Source organism: Semicossyphus pulcher, unplaced genomic scaffold, assembly GCF_022749685.1.
Source record: "Semicossyphus pulcher isolate SPU_LCO1_2020_fin unplaced genomic scaffold, fSemPul1.0.p SCAF_17, whole genome shotgun sequence".
Classification (NCBI taxonomy): domain Eukaryota; kingdom Metazoa; phylum Chordata; class Actinopteri; order Labriformes; family Labridae; genus Semicossyphus; species Semicossyphus pulcher.
In genome coordinates this window covers 13343711-13360720 of record NW_027211681.1, presented here as the reverse complement: position 1 = coordinate 13360720, position 17010 = coordinate 13343711, and the positions used below count along the sequence as shown (strand labels likewise).

General features: G+C 42.0%; 7 protein-coding genes across 7 annotated transcripts; 4 read left to right on the top strand and 3 right to left on the bottom strand.

Annotated features, from left to right (window-relative positions):
- Positions 1–53: 53 nt before the first annotated feature.
- On the top strand, positions 54–425 carry LOC138594963 (histone H2B 1/2-like). Its single transcript, XM_069666254.1, has one exon. The coding sequence runs from the start codon at positions 57–59 to the stop codon at positions 423–425; it is 369 nt and encodes a 122-aa protein (XP_069522355.1). The 5' UTR covers positions 54–56.
- Positions 426–5010: 4585 nt separating this feature from the next.
- LOC138595222 (histone H4) lies at positions 5011–5322 on the bottom strand. The gene has a single exon (XM_069666578.1). The coding sequence runs from the start codon at positions 5320–5322 to the stop codon at positions 5011–5013; it is 312 nt and encodes a 103-aa protein (XP_069522679.1).
- A 1174-nt stretch (positions 5323–6496) lies between these two features.
- On the bottom strand, positions 6497–7146 carry LOC138594745 (histone H2B 1/2-like). The gene has a single exon (XM_069665955.1). It carries the CDS (start codon positions 7129–7131, stop codon positions 6763–6765), a length of 369 nt encoding a protein of 122 aa, XP_069522056.1. The 5' UTR covers positions 7132–7146; the 3' UTR covers positions 6497–6762.
- A 2232-nt stretch (positions 7147–9378) lies between these two features.
- Positions 9379–9932, top strand: LOC138595176 (histone H4). The gene has a single exon (XM_069666525.1). It carries the CDS (start codon positions 9379–9381, stop codon positions 9688–9690), a length of 312 nt encoding a protein of 103 aa, XP_069522626.1. The 3' UTR covers positions 9691–9932.
- Positions 9933–11599: 1667 nt separating this feature from the next.
- On the top strand, positions 11600–12208 carry LOC138594551 (histone H1-like). The gene has a single exon (XM_069665683.1). It carries the CDS (start codon positions 11600–11602, stop codon positions 12206–12208), a length of 609 nt encoding a protein of 202 aa, XP_069521784.1.
- A 769-nt stretch (positions 12209–12977) lies between these two features.
- Positions 12978–13361, bottom strand: LOC138594450 (late histone H2A.L3). The gene has a single exon (XM_069665540.1). The coding sequence runs from the start codon at positions 13359–13361 to the stop codon at positions 12978–12980; it is 384 nt and encodes a 127-aa protein (XP_069521641.1).
- Positions 13362–15648: 2287 nt separating this feature from the next.
- LOC138594649 (histone H2B 1/2-like) lies at positions 15649–16182 on the top strand. Its single transcript, XM_069665818.1, has one exon. The coding sequence runs from the start codon at positions 15664–15666 to the stop codon at positions 16030–16032; it is 369 nt and encodes a 122-aa protein (XP_069521919.1). The 5' UTR covers positions 15649–15663; the 3' UTR covers positions 16033–16182.
- The last annotated feature ends 828 nt before the right edge of the window (positions 16183–17010 follow it).

Genomic DNA, 17010 nt, shown 5'->3' with positions numbered 1-17010 from the left:
ATTCAAATTCATTGTCGGCTGCTTTCACCAACAGTTCTCGTTCCTACTCAGCGACAATGCCTGACTCAGTCAAAGCACCCAAGAAGGGCTCAAAGAAAGCCGTCTCTAAAGCTACTAAGACCGGCAAGAAGAGGAGGAGGACCAGGAGGGAGAGCTATGCCATCTACGTGTACAAGGTCCTGAAGCAGGTCCACCCTGATACCGGGATCTCCTCTAAGGCCATGGGCATCATGAACTCCTTTGTGAGCGATATCTTTGAGCGCATCGCCGGTGAGGCCTCCCGTCTGGCAAACTACAACAAGCGCTCCACCATCACCTCCAGGGAGATCCAGACCGCCGTCCGCCTGCTGCTGCCCGGTGAGCTGGCCAAGCACGCCGTGTCTGAGGGAACCAAGGCGGTGACCAAGTACACCAGCTCCAAGTAAACCTGACATTGAACTACCAAACTTAAAGGTCCTTTTCAGGACCACCCACTCCATCTAGAGGCTGTTTTCCATGGCACATATCCTGAAACAAGATGCTTGGGGAATTTTTAGTGAAAGTGTTGTTGGTTATCTATTGCGGTATCATGATTTCATGATGATCATCAACTAAACTAAACTAAACTGACAACCTAAGTCAGTTCTGGCGTACATTGATGCAGTTCGCTCTGCAATTCTGCAGTGATAACATTTTTAGTAACCTGTAAGAAAAAAAATTGCAAATACAAGCAGCATAAAAGCACAGTGCCAACAGACATGATGACAGTCTACACACATTGGTCTTTAACTACATTTATTACACAGCCACAGCCTTACATTGAGCTAAACCCGCTCACTATACGTTATCACTTATACAGACCTAAGACCTAACATTTAGAACTAATATGGCAACCATGAACCATGTCAGCTGGCAGCCTATTACAGTAGCGGTTCATTCTTTTTTTTGGGTCTCCATTATTGGTTAATGTGTTTTTCGAATATATTTTCCACAATTTCCCAGTTGAAATCAAAGTCTATCTCAATGACTGAGGTCACATCTTAAGGATGTTTTGTGTCTTTGAATATCTCACTATGTGTTCCATTCATTTCCCCAATAAGCTGTGACTGTGAATCAGTAAGAAAAATAACAGCACCGGTATTCCAAATTTACTTTATTTACTTCAGTTAAACATTTTAACAATTAAAGATATAAACTTTTTATAAGCAAATTATAGAAAATAAAAAATGAACTTTGTGCTTTCAAATTGTTACCATATGTTGTGTAACTATGTGTTGATGACATATATTGTTTCTCCTTTTCTCTTCCTCTTTTTCTCCCAGTTAGTCCCAAATAAATTCTACAAATGGCTACAACCCTTCCTTTAGTGTATTTTCTTCTACCTAGGCCTGCAACCTCCACATAACATGACTGCTAACATTATGCATAGAGGCCAGGGCTCTGCCATCAGCTGTGTGGCAAGATAGAGACTTCAGGTCTGGCCAGCAATTTTGGAGCTCCTCAGTATTTGGCTGGGATGGCAGCACCATAAAAACAGCTTGCTTTGGGACCAGCCTTAAAAAACACACTAACCTGAATGCCTGTCGTTGGAGCCTCACCCAGGCCCAAGAACTACTTGCTTAACTGTGGCTAGACCTCAGAGGCCGCTCCGGATCCACTTCCTGTCTGCTGGGAGCCTCTTTTGGAGAGATGGCTGAAAGCCTCTACTTCCATCTGTACTGGCCTGTCCTCATATCAGGGACAATATAATCAGGACAGAACAACACGTTTTCAGATTGGCAGCTTTGAGACGTCACAAACCTAAGGAGCCAATCCCGTTAATGGACGGGGTGACGCTATGCATATCCTAACGTACCTATGGCAACCACTTTGGTGATATGCAAGCCAGCTGTAACCTTCATCGTAATTTTTGCAAACCCATGACTGACTACTAACGTTAACGTTACGACTACTAATTACTACATTTCTAATTAAGTTTCAACAAGTTGCCACTAAACAATGGCAGATACGTGTTTTGTTTTCGACTGGAATTTTACTGGAATTTTTAATGAGGGAGAAGGAGGAGATGCCCTGGAAGGATTTTCACAAAGATATTAAATGTATTTTGCAGAAACAGATACAATTTATTGTTTCAAGCTGAGTATTTTTTTTTAATATGTTTTAAAACATGACTGGAGCTGGTCTTTAATCTCAGTAAATTCTAGCTAGCTTTGCGGCGACTTAAGCTTCCAAAAAATCAACTTTCTTTGCCTTTTTCCTAAGCGGAGCATCCTGAGGCGTGGAGCATCCAGGCCCACTCTGCATTTGAAGAGACACCAGATAGAAACAGCTGGCCTACATGCTGCCATCCTTCCAACTCAGCCAGTCAGCTAGCTTCAGGTCTTGCTTGTATTAAATAAATAAATAAATCTAATTTACAAGCTTTTTGTGGTTAAGGAAATATGTTTGTCCCTTTCTCCCTTCTCACATGACTTCCACTGAGGAAGCGTTGTCAACAATGGGTATACCTGAGGGTGTCTGTTCATTAACACTTCATTTATTTTGTTCAGATGTATTGACGGTATAGATCCTGTGGATCCTGTCTCAGCTCTCTCTTCATCCTCCCACGGTCAGCTGTCGCTTGCACACACTCCTCTGTCAAAGTTTTAACATGATGATTCACTATTGCTCAAGTCGTTTCCTAATACCTTTTCTCTTCTCTGAGCGAGTCAAAAGCCGGTGCCAGCCCTCAGGATCCCAACAACAGAGAGGACTGTGTGGAGATGGATCATCACAACCCAGAGCTGGCCAACTGGAACGACGCCTGCTGTGGAGACATGCGGTGCTGGCTGTGTGAGAAAGATACAAGTACTTGTAAATTGTATGAGGTCAAGAGCGCAACACAATGTGAATGTACGTGTATCTTTGTGCTTTTATATGCAGAAGACGTAATACGTTAAAATGACTTAGTGACACAATAATATAAAACAACGTCAGTGAAAACAATGAAAAGCAAACAATGGATCTGATGTATTATGAGCAAACTTTGTGTTGTGTTTTTGCAGCTTGGTGATAACTTTGTTATAGGCCCATGATTTGTGATAGGCCCATGATTTGTGATACTTATTTTGTGTTACATGCGCCTTAAATTGTACATATTTATTTTTTTATTTTTGGTAGATAATTATCTTCAATAGCTTTCAATACAATATACAAGGTGATCCAGGAAGCTGGTTATCATATCAGATGTGTGGAGAGGTGTAGCAGCTGTTGGTGTGCAGTTAGAAAAATGAAATAAGAAGAGAGTGTGGAAGTTATAGATACATGTCCATGTGTCCAGTGATCTGACTGCTCAGTATTTGATGTCACCCCAGTTAAAAGATTAAAGGTGATCCAGCTTTAGAAGGTCAATGATAGATGGTTTGAACAGAAATAGTGATGAACTGTGTCAGAATGCAGTTAATGATTGATACAAAAAAATAATTGTAAACCCCATAAATTTCAGAAGTCTTACGTTTATTAATGCTGTTTGTGTAAAAGTCCAGCAGAAAGAGTCTGCAACGCTCGTCTCCAAAAAGGGAAAAACAGGTTACAACTGAAGAGGAATAAAGAAAAGTACTACATGTACAGAAGTACAGGAGTGGATCTGTTTTCTTATTATTTTCCATAATTTGTAGTAAAAGAGCTCTGAACAAAAATAAAGGTTTATACATTTGTTTGTACCAAATGATTTACAGTCATGTTATTTATGTTAAGTAAGTGTTAAGGTCGCCGCCATTCACCTCTCCCCCTGTGTGACTAATTATGTTGCAGTGTGTTTGCTTGTGTGTTGTGTAGCTACCTGGGTAGTCGTGTGTCTTTAAGGCTAATCTTTTTCACCTGCGCTGCTGGCTGGAGGAGACGAATTGGAGTCAGCCCAGAGCGATGCCCGATCAGAGGAGAGCAGCAGCCGACCTCCCAGCTCAAAATGCAGCACACAGCATTTTGATCACGCCAGCTCACCGCTGTGCCTGTGCCCCTCGTTCGGTTGTATTATTGAAAACTTCTGTATGTTCTACCAGCAGTGTTGTGACCAAGTCATCTTTGTTCAAGTCCCAAGTAAGTCTCAAGTCATTTTTCTTGGGCAAGTCAAGTCAAAGGTAATATTAAGTCAAGTCACAGGTTGTTACAAGTCAAGTCACAGGTTACGTTAAGTCAAGTCACAGGTTATGTTAAGACAAGTCACAGGTTAAGTTAAGACAAGTCACTACAAGTCAAGTCACAGGTTATGTCACGTCAAGTCGAGTCCTTAGTTAAGGCAAGTCCCAATTCAAGTCACTTTTTTTCCCCACCCAAGATACAGCACTCTTACCTGTAGTATCCAGTCTTTATAAAGAGAAAAGACAAGGTATTAGTTGCTTGTCTAATAATATAATTGGCCAATTTATATAACCTGTTCAAAAAGTAAGACAATGAATTGGTATTATCTTGGCAGAGACACATGCCGGGGAGCTTTTTGAGTTGTCCAATCATATTTAAAAAGGACGTCACAAAAGTTTTAAAACCCACAGGGTTTTATTTTGTTTAAACAAAAATCATAATCATCACTACTGAAATAAGTGAAAAGAAAAAGGAGCTGGAGACCTCGGCCAAAATGAACAAAAGTGGGCAGGTGCTAGGCCAGCCACGCAATGGGCCGTCGTTCCCTGCACCTCCCTCTAAAGTAAGTAAACTGGTAAAAACTATCAAAACAAAATAACTTTAATACCGAAGATCTCCAGCCCAAACTAAAACAACAAAATCCAACTGCTTGTGCCTGCCATCCCCCACTCTGCACCTCTATGTCCCTGAGCGCTCATTGCACCAAGGATAATCAGGTACACAGGGAGAGAAGGACAGAGAGAGAGAGAGAGAGAGAGAGAGAGAGAGAGAGAGAGAGAGAGAGAGAGAGAGAGAGAGAGAGAGAGAGACAAAAGGTTAACTGGCCAGTGGCCACAGGTAACATAAGCTCTTTATATTTAGTGAGTGGGTGGCCCTTAAAAGAGCCTTTGTGTAGTTGAAGACAGTTAATGATTAACCTCCGAAGCCGTACAGAGTGCGGCCCTGTCTCTTCAGAGCGTAAACCACATCCATGGCAGTCACGGTCTTCCTCTTGGCATGCTCGGTGTAGGTGACGGCATCACGGATCACATTCTCCAGAAACACCTTCAACACACCGCGGGTCTCTTCATAGATCAGACCGGAGATGCGCTTAACTCCACCACGACGAGCCAGACGGCGGATAGCGGGCTTTGTGATTCCCTGGATGTTATCACGGAGAACTTTACGGTGACGCTTAGCGCCTCCTTTACCGAGTCCTTTGCCACCCTTTCCTCTTCCACTCATTTTCACTCGTTCAGAAATACGATGCGAGATGACCTTTCCCTCAATGTTCACAGCTGTTTAAATCCTTTCTGAGGACGTGATAGAAATCCGAGTCATTCTTCTTCTTTGGGTTTCAATGAGGGTTGATGATTTACTCTTTGGTGTAGTAGCGCCACCTATTGAACAACTTCCGATCTGGCCATGAGGTGTGGTGTTCGTGGTCTATGACCACATTTGAGCAAGGACAAGTCGAGTTGCATCAAAAATATACTGTACATTCAAACAGCATGTTTATGGCACATTTGTGCTCTTAATGCTCTTACTCTAAGTGCATTAAAATACATTTGTATGTAAGTTTACATACTTGTCAAAATTATACTTCAAATACTTGTGTATATATTATGCTTTCACAATAGTTAGCATATTATTTGATTCATAGCGATGCATTTAGTTTCAAAAGGGTGAAAGTGCACTAAAAGGTTGTTTATGCTTCAAGAGTTCTGTGTCAGAAGTACTGACAGTGAATCTAGCCATTTGATCCTCAGTTTGTGGCTTTAGTTACCATGGGTCCTTTGGGGTCTCCAAATGGTCCCTTTTGGAAAGGCATGGAAATACCTTCAGAAAAACAGGTGTCACAACTTATTTTTTGTGTGTCATTCTTATCTACTTTGGACTGAGACAAGTTTATAACTTTTTCTAGGCCCCCATTGTGTTTTCCAGGTCATAGGTCACAGTGTAATCATCTGCAGGCTTTTTTTGCTATGACAAATTCAGGTGAGAATGAAAATATCAAATTTCTGTGGAGTTCCAAATTAAATAACTTATTGCCAGTAGCACTGACAGTGTTACTGCCAGTTTGAGGAAGAAATTCAGAGTCTTACCTTTCAAATAAGCCCTAAATCATGAATATACTCCAAATGGTTCAAAAACAGACCTTTATTTAATATTTTTAATGTTTTTTCTAGATGTTTTGGGCAAAATTAACAGGAATGGTATTAGTCCAATAATGTGAAAAATAAATGGGAATCAGTAGGGTTTTTTTTAAATCAATGTTACCCTTTAACATCTCCTTTATTACATACACAAATAATTAAGATGTATGAACTCAATATTTATGAATTATGACAAACAAAATAAACAACTCAGTGTTATGGCTCTGAGACAAGTTTATTGTTAAAGTGATTCCACCACAACGACACAACTTCCCATCATGTAGAATAAACTTTACTGCCACATGACAGCACATAACAGGCGGAGCAGCCAATTTCATCTTTCCAGAGTCTTATTTCTTCCGTCTTTCTGACTCGTTTTTATTAAGTGCTCAAGTATTTGCATTTTCAGTGATCTGCACGTGTTAGCTGTTATATTGTAAGAAATACAATGGAATAAAGTTCTTTTGTTACGTTGTGAGTGGTCCTGAAAAGGACCTTTGAGTCGTTTGAGCTTTATGTTCCGTCGAGTTTACTTGGAGCTGGTGTACTTGGTCACCGCCTTGGTTCCCTCAGACACGGCGTGCTTAGCCAGCTCACCAGGCAGCAGCAGGCGGACGGCGGTCTGGATTTCCCTGGAGGTGATGGTGGAGCGCTTGTTGTAGAGAGCCAGACGGGAGGACTCACCGGCGATGCGCTCAAAGATGTCGCTCACAAAGGAGTTCATGATGCCCATAGCCTTGGAGGAAATACCAGTATCGGGGTGGACCTGCTTCAGAACCTTGTACACGTAAATGGCGTAGCTCTCTCTTCTGGTCTTTCTCCTCTTCTTGCCGCCCTTCGTGGCTTTAGAGACGGCTTTCTTTGAGCCCTTCTTGGGTGCTTTCACTGGATCAGGCATCTTTTCTTTCGAAGTGAGATCACGTTTGGGGACGGTAGAGAACATTTATACAGAGTGAATGCAAATAAGACTGTGCTGTTCCTCGTACCGGATTGGCTGAGCAACTGAGAAAGCGCGAGGCAAGCAGATGTGTAAGATGTCGATCTCTGACCAATAATCGCCCTCCGTTTTTAGGACCTCAGTGACGTCATCGAGAAGGAGGCGCTCGGGACCTGTGCAATAAGAAATCGGAGTTTAAATTCAGAACTCAGACACATCTTTCACATGTGAAACAAAATGTTCTCGTCTGTCCCCAAACCTCCTCCGTACCTGGATTACATGTAAACCAAAATATAACGATAGAAAGAATTTGATCTATTGCACATGCACACTTGGATAGACCCATTAGTGATAGCTCTTAGAGGGCTGCACCTATGTTTATAGAATCTGTCTACCATAAACTCTGTCATTATAGGCTGTATCAGCAGGGATCAGGAGGCCGAGTACAGGAGTGTGGTGGACGGGTTCATGGAGTGGTGTGGACTGAACCACCTACAACGTCACAAAGACAAAGGAGTTGGTGGTGGACTTCAGGAAATGATGGACCAGTCCAAATCCAGTCACAATCAACTGAGCAGAGGTGGACATTGTGGATGAGTACAAGTACCTCAGCGTCTACATAGACAAGAAACTTTACTGGAATAAGAACAGAGATGTGGTTTACAAGAAAGGTCAGAGCTGTCTGTATTTTCTCAGGAGACTCAGATCTTTCAACATCTGCAGAACCATGCTGCAGATGTTCTATCACTCAATTGAGGCCAGTGTCATCTTCTACCCTGTAGTGTGCTGAGGCAACAGACGCAGTAAGCTCATCAGGAAGGCTGGCTCTGTCCTGGGAGTGGAACAAGAGTCTCTAGTGGAAGTTTCTGTGAGTAGTATGCTGAGGAAACTCTTTGGTATCATGGACAACACGGCTCACCCCATGCACGCTGCAGACTGCAGAGGAGCACCACAGGAAGTCTTTTTTAATCTACCTATAATTACTCCCTGTTCAGCAGGAGGAAAAATGGAGCATGAAGGATCTTTTCATCATCACATGCAACTTCTCCATTACAGCTATAATACAATTTCTAATATCATGTGCAATAACACTTTTTAATATCAGGTTATATTATGTCCTTTATCATGTGCAATATCTCCCTCAATATCAGGGGCTTTGTTTATATTTACGGATCTTGTGATATATAACTTTTTTAAAAATACCATGCGCTATTACATCTTTATCTCGTTCAATAAAACGTTTTCATTTATTTTAACTACAAATACTGTCAATGTAAATGCCACCATTACTTTTTACATATCTTTTACAATATCTTATTGTACTATTGCTATTATATTTGGCACTGCTTCTCTGCATTTAACCTCTATACACTTTATATTGTTTATTTCACTTACACAGTTATTTTGTATCTCTCATTTCTTTACTGTAACTTTGGAGCAACTTGGCACAAGATTTTCCTCCGGGATTAATACATTTCTATTTTATTTTATTCTAATGGAAGGAGTTATTACAGGTCTGTTATAACCACAGATACCAGATTGTTTTCCTTTTATGTGAGCATTTCATTTATTGTTTAAAATTGCTAAAACATTTTCCAAAATGAATTGCCTACCACAGCTTAAAGTAAAATGCAGCATTTATATCATATAATCTCTAGCTTTAGTACTATTTTGGTTTATGTTTGTATGTGTGATTTATGTTTTTCTCTAACCCTAACCCTAACCTAACACTTCCATGCAAAAAAAAAAGCCTGCACAATGGGGGGCCTAGAAAAAGTTATAAACTTGTCTCAGTCCAAATTAGATAAGAATGACACACAAAAAAATAAGTTGTGACACCTGTTTTTCTGAAGGTATTTCCATGCCTTTCCTAAAGGGACCATTTGGAGACCCCAAAGGACCCATGGTAACTAAAGCCACAAACTGAGGATCAAATGGCTAGATTCACTGTCAGTACTTCTGACACAGAACTATTGAAGCATAAACAACCTTTTAGTGCACTTTCACCCTTTTGAAACTAAATGCATCGCTAAAAATCAAATAATATGCTAACTATTGTGAAAGCATAATATATACACAAGTATTTGAAGCATTTAAACGCAGAGAAGAAGAATGTCTCGGTTTTCGATCACGTTCTCAGAAAGGATTTAAATAGCTGTGAACATTGAGGGAAAGGTCATCTCGCATCGTATTCCTGAACGAGTGAAAATGAGTGGAAGAGGAAAGGGTGGCAAAGGACTCGGTAAAGGAGGCGCTAAGCGTCACCGTAAAGTTCTCCGTGATAACATCCAGGGAATCACAAAGCCCGCTATACGCCGCCTGGCTCGTCGTGGTGGAGTGAAGCGCATCTCCGGTCTGATTTATGAAGAGACCCGCGGTGTGTTGAAGGTGTTTCTGGAGAATGTGATCCGTGATGCCGTCACCTACACCGAGCATGCCAAGAGGAAGACCGTGACTGCCATGGATGTGGTGTATGCTCTGAAGAGACAGGGCCGCACTCTGTACGGCTTCGGAGGTTAAACGTTAACTGCCATCAACTACACAAAGGCTCTTTTAAGAGCCACCCACTCACTCAATATTAAGAGCTCCCCCCCCCCCCGTACGGTAACCAGTATATCATATTAACGTGCTCAGGGCCAAGACTGCCTCCAGATAACAAATCAAATGATGAAATCTTGTCCGACAACCTATGGGACACAGTGTGGTTGATTTCAGTGAACAGACTTCTGTCAGGGCTGTGGAGCTGTTTTGTAGCTACGGAAAAAAATGTCCAATGTTTAATTTCAAATGTTTTGCTCAAAGGAAAAAAAAAAAAAAAAAAAAAGACTGATTGCAGTGATTAAGTCCGTTTTCTTTTTCAACAAATACTGCGTGGAATCTGAAATCTTTAATTAAAAAGAAAAGAAAAAAGCAAAGGCGGGAAAGGACTTGGTAAAGGAGGCGCAAAGCGTCACCGTAAAGTCCTCCGTGATAACATCCAGGGAATCACCAAGTCCAGTGAATTCTTCCAACGACTAAGATATTTTAATTGTATCCATTGCATTATAAACATGAAAGCTCTTGGTTACATAGCTGGGATGGTCCTTTCTTTAGTACAACTTTTGAATTATTTGATTCATCTTGATATGGTGCATTAACAGTTCTACTGGCCTCAGGATTCCTAAAAAGAAAATTCAAAGGCATGTCTGACAGACTTATTTTTTGGAAGAAATGGTAAAATCTAAAAAAATATGTGCTACTTATAGCGTCTGGTTGCCGTCAGAACAGCATCATTATCCGTTTTTAACATCAAATTTGTACTATATATTGTAATACAATGCAGCCAAATAACAATTGCACATGAGAAGTAATTGCACAGACATAATTGTACGGTATGGATGAGGTAATACAAATGCAGAAGTATATGTACCATAACAATATGTTACAGCAGATATGCATAGATAGAAAACAGTGCAATGTAGCTGCCATGTAGTGACTGGTGGATGAGTTAAAGAGTGTTGTGATCAGACAGTGATGCTGATGATTTAAAGTCTGAAGGGGGGAGAAGACTTAAAATACATAAACAAAGCGACACTTCAACAGTAATTTTTCACAATAATACAATGATTTAGACTGACAAAAATAGTGGAAAAATAAAATAAAGCAAAGAAATTATAAAGTTAAAAGCAGCTTCAAACATAAGCATTTTAAAAGAGGGATTTCAAATGGATTGCCCGTTCAGAATGGGTTCAGTCCGAATTAAAACAATGAAACAGTGTGAACCGTCCCAGGCAGTTATCGTTAATGATCAGTGTGCTCTGTTATTATTCGATAACTTAATTATTCATTTGTTTAATTATTGTGTTGTAGTTTGTATCTCTTATTCAAGCTTAAGAAATGTCCACAGACACCGTGAACAGTCCTGACAGGAAGCCTGGCTTCAGCCGTTATCAGTGTGTTTGCTGGGACCAGAAGAAGTTGATTTAATCACAAAGTGGTCATCAGCTGATGGTTGTTTTTAATTTGAGTCCCTGAACAAACATGTGGGCCAGCAGGCAAACCACTTTTCACGGAGCTCTGATGGATTTTAGATAATTTTAGGAGAGAAATGAGCGCGAAAAGCCGCTGAGCAGTGCTTCTCGCGGCGATGAAAATGTGAGGTTTGGAGGCTCCACAAAGAAAAAGGAGCGAGCAGCAGAGCTGAACATGACTTCAATATGAAGATACACAAGTCCGCTATCTGCTGCTTCACTGTCAGCCTTCAGCACGGCCCCTACATTTAGTTTGAACTCTTTTATCGGGGAAGAGAAAACACAAGAGGCCCGGTAATCAGAGGCACGCACTGGGTTGAGTCTCCACGGTTCTCATGGTGTGTTTAAGTGCAGCCTCCTGCGCAGGACTTTCTATCAGTTCAGCCAGTCCGTGTTGTGAACGAAGCTCCGAGAAAACAATGGCAGAAGAAGCTCCAGTTCCCGCCGCCGCCCCGGCCAAAGTGGCCAAAACGTCCAAAAAGAAGGTTTCCAAGCCGAAGGCGGCCGGCGCCAGCGTCACCGAGCTCATCGTTAAAGCTCTGTCCATGTGCAAGGAGCGGAGCGGCATGTCCGCAACCGCCATCAAGAAGTTTGTTGCTGCCGGAGGCTACGATGTGGAGAAGAACAATGCTCGCTTCAAGACCGCTATCAAAGGCCTGGTGCTCAAGGGGACCATTGTTCAGACCAAGGGAACCGGGGCCTCCGGCTCCTTTAAGTTGAGCAAGAAGACCGAGGTGAAGGCGAAGAAGCCGGTCAAGAAAGCCGCTCCTAAAGCCAAGAAGCCCGCAGCCAAGAAACCCGCAGCGGCCAAGAAGGCCAAGATTGCGGCAGCCAAGAAGCCAGTAGCCGCTAAGAAGTCCCCGAAGAAGGTCACGAAACCCGCAGCGACCAAGAAAGCAACCAAGAGCCCCAAAAAGGCAACCAAGAGCCCCAAGAAGGTGGCGAAAAAGGCCCCTGCAGCCAAGAAAGCCCCCGCGAAGAAGGCTGCCAAGCCCAAAGCCAAGAAGGCAGCACCCAAGAAGAAGTGAGCTGTCAGCGCCTCAACAAACACAAAAGGCTCTTTTAAGAGCCACACACAAAATTCAGCTAAGAGTGAATTCCTGCTTTTTGACATGTTCATGCTTCAATGTGAAAGCGGTAAAAGGGTATCCCCTCTACCCTTTGGTTGGTGTACATAGTGTATTTTTAATATTATCAATGCATTTTATTGTCTTTATGTCTTGCGCGTTTTTTTAATCAATCACTTGTTTTACCCCGTCCTTCACTTTGAGCTGTTTTAAGAAGTGAATTATCCCAAATGGGGATCAATAAAGTTTCTTATCTCCCTGGGTAATATGGATCCTCAGCTGTGATCATAGGTAGAAGGAATCTTCTGGAACATAACGCATACGCATGTAAAGACAGTGAAGCAGGAAATGTGGAAGGTTTTGATCAAGTCCGATTACATAAGATTTTCTTCTGGTTGGTTTAATTTCTCTTAAAACTATCCCACATCAGCCTTCCTTTTATATATTCCAGAGGCGGAGCGCGACCGAGCAATTTGCTTAAGTTCTGTCGATAAACGTCAACCATAATGGGCCACGTTTTCATGTTATTTCATTTCAAGTTAAGCACGCTTGAAAACGCTCTTATTTTCAGGGTCATTTTGATCTGCAAAATCTTGTGTGTAAGAGATTTTTGACAGAAGGGTTACGTGATGATGCTTTAGAATAGCAATTCAGGAATGTGCATTTCAGTTGTTAAGGTGTGTGGCTCTTAAAAGAGCCTTTGGGTGGATTTTAAACTGGTTTTCGGTCTTCACTTCTTAGCGGCCTTCTCGGTCTTCTTGGGGAGCAGGACAGCCTGGATGTTGGGCAGCACGCCGCCCTGAGCGATGGTCACTCCGCCCAGCAGTTTGTTGAGCTCCTCGTCGTTGCGGACAGCAAGCTGCAGGTGACGGGGGATGATACGGGTCTTCTTGTTGTCGCGGGCAGCGTTTCCGGCCAACTCGAGGATCTCAGCGGTCAGATACTCCAGCACAGCCGCCAGGTAGACGGGGGCGCCGGCACCCACACGTTGGGCGTAGTTTCCCTTCCTCAGCAGTCTGTGAACACGACCAACCGGGAATTGAAGTCCAGCCCGGGAGGAACGGCTCTTCGCCTTTGCTCTGGCTTTTCCGGCTCCTTTGCCACGTCCAGACATTTTCTTTACCAGTTAGTGAAACTTGGAAGAATGATGAGAGGAGGTGAAATCCGTGTTTATAAAGCAACCCGGCATCTCGTTCATTGGGCGGATATGAACGACCAATCAGAAAGTAGCTCCTTTAAAAAAAAAAAAAAAAACTTTATCGAACAATTATAATTCAAACAATAATGCCAGACATGTTCATACACCTTCTAATTTAAATTAAATAAATAATGGAAGACGAGTCCAAATTCAAGTCTGGGACGAATAAGTTATAACTCCTCGATTACTGTAACAGCCTTTTTACCTGCCTAAGTCAAAGATCCATTGATCGAATTCAAACTGTACAGAACTCAGCTGCCAGGCTTTTAACCAGAATCAAAAAATACTACCACGTCACTCCTGTTTTAGCACTTTTACACTGGCTCCCAGTATGTTTTAGAATTGATTTTAAGATTTTACTGATTACATTTAAGTCTCTCCATGGCCTTTCTCCCAGCTATATCGCCGACCTTTTAGTACTGTACGAGCCGACACGTACACTGAGATCCTCGGGCAGACTGAAAACTAAGGGGGACAGAGCTTTTGCTGTGAGGGCTCCGAAGCTCTGGAACGACCTGCCCGAGGAGGTCAGGTCAGCTGAATCAGTGATCTCTTTTAAGTCCCTTCTTAAGACATACTTTTATCGGCGAGCCTTTCCGGATTTTACTTGAATTTTATTTTTTACCATTCATTTAAGGGAATTTTATGTAATTGGAGTTCTTTTGAATGAATTTTATATATTTGTTAAATTAATTATTTTAATTTTCTTTATTCTTTATTCTTTCTTTTCTGCCTTTGATTTTATGACCTGTTTGTTTTGCGTTGCTGCCTCTGTAAAGCACTTTGTAACTTCGATTTTGAAAAGTGTTCTATAAATAAAGGTTGTTATTATTATTTATTATTAAATTACATAAGGAGGGGGGGTTGCTACTGTGCTTTGACACGTCACCCCTCCCCAAAAAGCTCCACTGTTCTGTTACTTGTTTGCTAGCTTGAGAGTTTTGATATATTTGTTAGGGGTCTGTTTTGTGATCCTACATTTATGAATTAAAAATTGATCATATAATATCATTACGTTAACAATGAATTCAATGTTATATTTATCATGTTTGAATACTTAATGACATTTTTACATTCAATATTAATGTTATTTTTACATTCACACAACATTTGTTCCATCAATTTAGTCCAACATGTAGTGGAATGTGTACAGCGCAAGTGTGGTAAAGATTCTGTTTTGTCATTACAGAAAGTACATTTGCTATCAATAGCTGAGAATTTGGAGAGATAAAGGTTTGTTGGATATATGTTGTGCAAAAGCTTGTATTTCTTTAACCTAATTAAAAATGCATAATTTATACAGCAATAACCATGCCCGCTGCCAGTCTGCATCTATGAAAATGTTGTTTCTGAAGGCTTTTCCTTTAGGGGTAATACTCTTGTTCCACTCCCAGGACAGAGCCAGCCTTCCTGATGAGCTTACTGCGTCTGTTGCCTCAGGACACTACAGGGTAGAAGATGACACTAGCCTCAATAGGCTAATAGCCCAAAATACAGACAGCTCTGACCTTTCTTGTACACCACATCTGTGTTTTTATTCCAGTAAAGTTTCTTGTCTATGTGGACACTGAGGTACTTGTACTCATCCACAATGTCCACCTCTGCTCAGTTGATTGTGACTGGATTTGGACTGGTCCATCATTTCCTGAAGTCCACCACCAACTCCTTTGTCTTTGTGACATTGTAGGTGGTTCAGTCCACACCACTCTATGAACCCATCCACCACACTCCTGTACTCGGCCTCCTGATCCCTGCTGATACAGCCCATAATGACAGAGTTTATGGTAGACAGATTCTATAAACATAGGTGCAGCCCTCTAAGAGCTATCACTAATGGGTCTATCCAAGTGTGCATGTGCAATAGATCAAATTCTTTCTATCGTTATATTTTGGTTTACATGTAATCCAGGTACGGAGGAGGTTTGGGGACAGACGAGAACATTTTGTTTCACATGTGAAAGATGTGTCTGAGTTCTGAATTTAAACTCCGATTTCTTATTGCACAGGTCCCGAGCGCCTCCTTCTCGATGACGTCACTGAGGTCCTAAAAACGGAGGGCGATTATTGGTCAGAGATCAACATCTTACACATCTGCTTGCCTCGCGCTTTCTCAGTTGCTCAGCCAATCCGGTACGAGGAACAGCACAGTCTTATTTGCATTCACTCTGTATAAATGTTCTCTACCGTCCCCAAACGTGATCTCACTTCGAAAGAAAAGATGCCTGATCCAGTGAAAGCACCCAAGAAGGGCTCAAAGAAAGCCGTCTCTAAAGCCACGAAGGGCGGCAAGAAGAGGAGAAAGACCAGAAGAGAGAGCTACGCCATTTACGTGTACAAGGTCCTGAAGCAGGTCCACCCTGACACCGGCATTTCCTCCAAGGCTATGGGCATCATGAACTCCTTTGTGAGCGACATCTTTGAGCGCATCGCCGGTGAGGCCTCCCGTCTGGCTCTCTACAACAAGCGCTCCACCATCACCTCCAGGGAAATCCAGACCGCCGTCCGCCTCCTGCTGCCCGGTGAGCTGGCCAAGCACGCCGTGTCTGAGGGAACCAAGGCTGTGACCAAGTACACCAGCTCCAAGTAAACTCGACAGTACATAAAGCTCAAACGACTCAAAGGTCCTTTTCAGGACCACTCACAACTTAACCAAAGAACTGTATTCCATTGTATTTCTTACAATATAAAAGCTAACACGTGCAGATCACTGAAAACGTAAGCACTTAATAAAAACGAGTCAGAAAGACGGAAGAAATAAGACTCTGGAAAGATAAAATTGGCTGCTCCGCCTGTTATGTGCTGTCTTGTGGCAGCAAAGTTTATTCTACATGATGGGAATTTGTTGTTACGGTGGAATGACTGAACAATAAAATATTCTTACACAATTTTTTGCTCATTGGTGATTAATTAAAATAAGTTATTCGCCAACTAGACTAGCCAAAGGTTTTATCCTATATGGTGTTACTGGTCACACGGGTATTAAACCCAGTGGTATTTTGGCTCAGAACCAACATGGCTGCGGAGGACACACGGCCCCAAAATAACCTTATTCCGCATGTGGTAAATTGTATTTTATTTGTGAAGAATGTTTGTTGATGTGCTTTTTCATGGACAACTGACATTTGTATTTTCTTTGTTTTTCAGCCCATTTCTGTTGTGCTAACATGTCCGCACCTCTTAATCAACGGACGCTAGCTGGAGACACTTCAATTACTGAGTTGTATATTTGAACGTGTCTTCACTTTTCTTGTAGTTTTCACAATGTCTGCTGACGAAAGAGAGAGAGATAAAATAAACAATCAAAAGACGTATGTCCGGACCAGTGTTGCGACACTGCAGTGACTGCACACTACACTACTGCACAGCAGCAGGTGGTGCCAACCTATAAATATTTATGTGTACACCTGGATAACAAGTTGGACTGGTCCCTTAACACAGATTCACTCTACAAAAAGGGTCAGAGGCGCCCCGTTTTCTAAAGGAGGCTCAGATCTCTAGACATCTGCTGGAAGATTCCTCAGATGTTTTATCAGTCAGTGGTGGCAAGTGTACTGTTTTATGCTGC

Coding starts and splice junctions, on each gene's coding strand:
- LOC138594745 (XM_069665955.1), bottom strand. CDS start 7,131: ATGCCTGATCCAGTGAAAGCACCCAAGAAGGGCTCAAAGAAAGCCGTC.
- LOC138594649 (XM_069665818.1), top strand. CDS start 15,664: ATGCCTGATCCAGTGAAAGCACCCAAGAAGGGCTCAAAGAAAGCCGTC.
- LOC138594963 (XM_069666254.1), top strand. CDS start 57: ATGCCTGACTCAGTCAAAGCACCCAAGAAGGGCTCAAAGAAAGCCGTC.
- LOC138594450 (XM_069665540.1), bottom strand. CDS start 13,361: ATGTCTGGACGTGGCAAAGGAGCCGGAAAAGCCAGAGCAAAGGCGAAG.
- LOC138595222 (XM_069666578.1), bottom strand. CDS start 5,322: ATGAGTGGAAGAGGAAAGGGTGGCAAAGGACTCGGTAAAGGAGGCGCT.
- LOC138595176 (XM_069666525.1), top strand. CDS start 9,379: ATGAGTGGAAGAGGAAAGGGTGGCAAAGGACTCGGTAAAGGAGGCGCT.
- LOC138594551 (XM_069665683.1), top strand. CDS start 11,600: ATGGCAGAAGAAGCTCCAGTTCCCGCCGCCGCCCCGGCCAAAGTGGCC.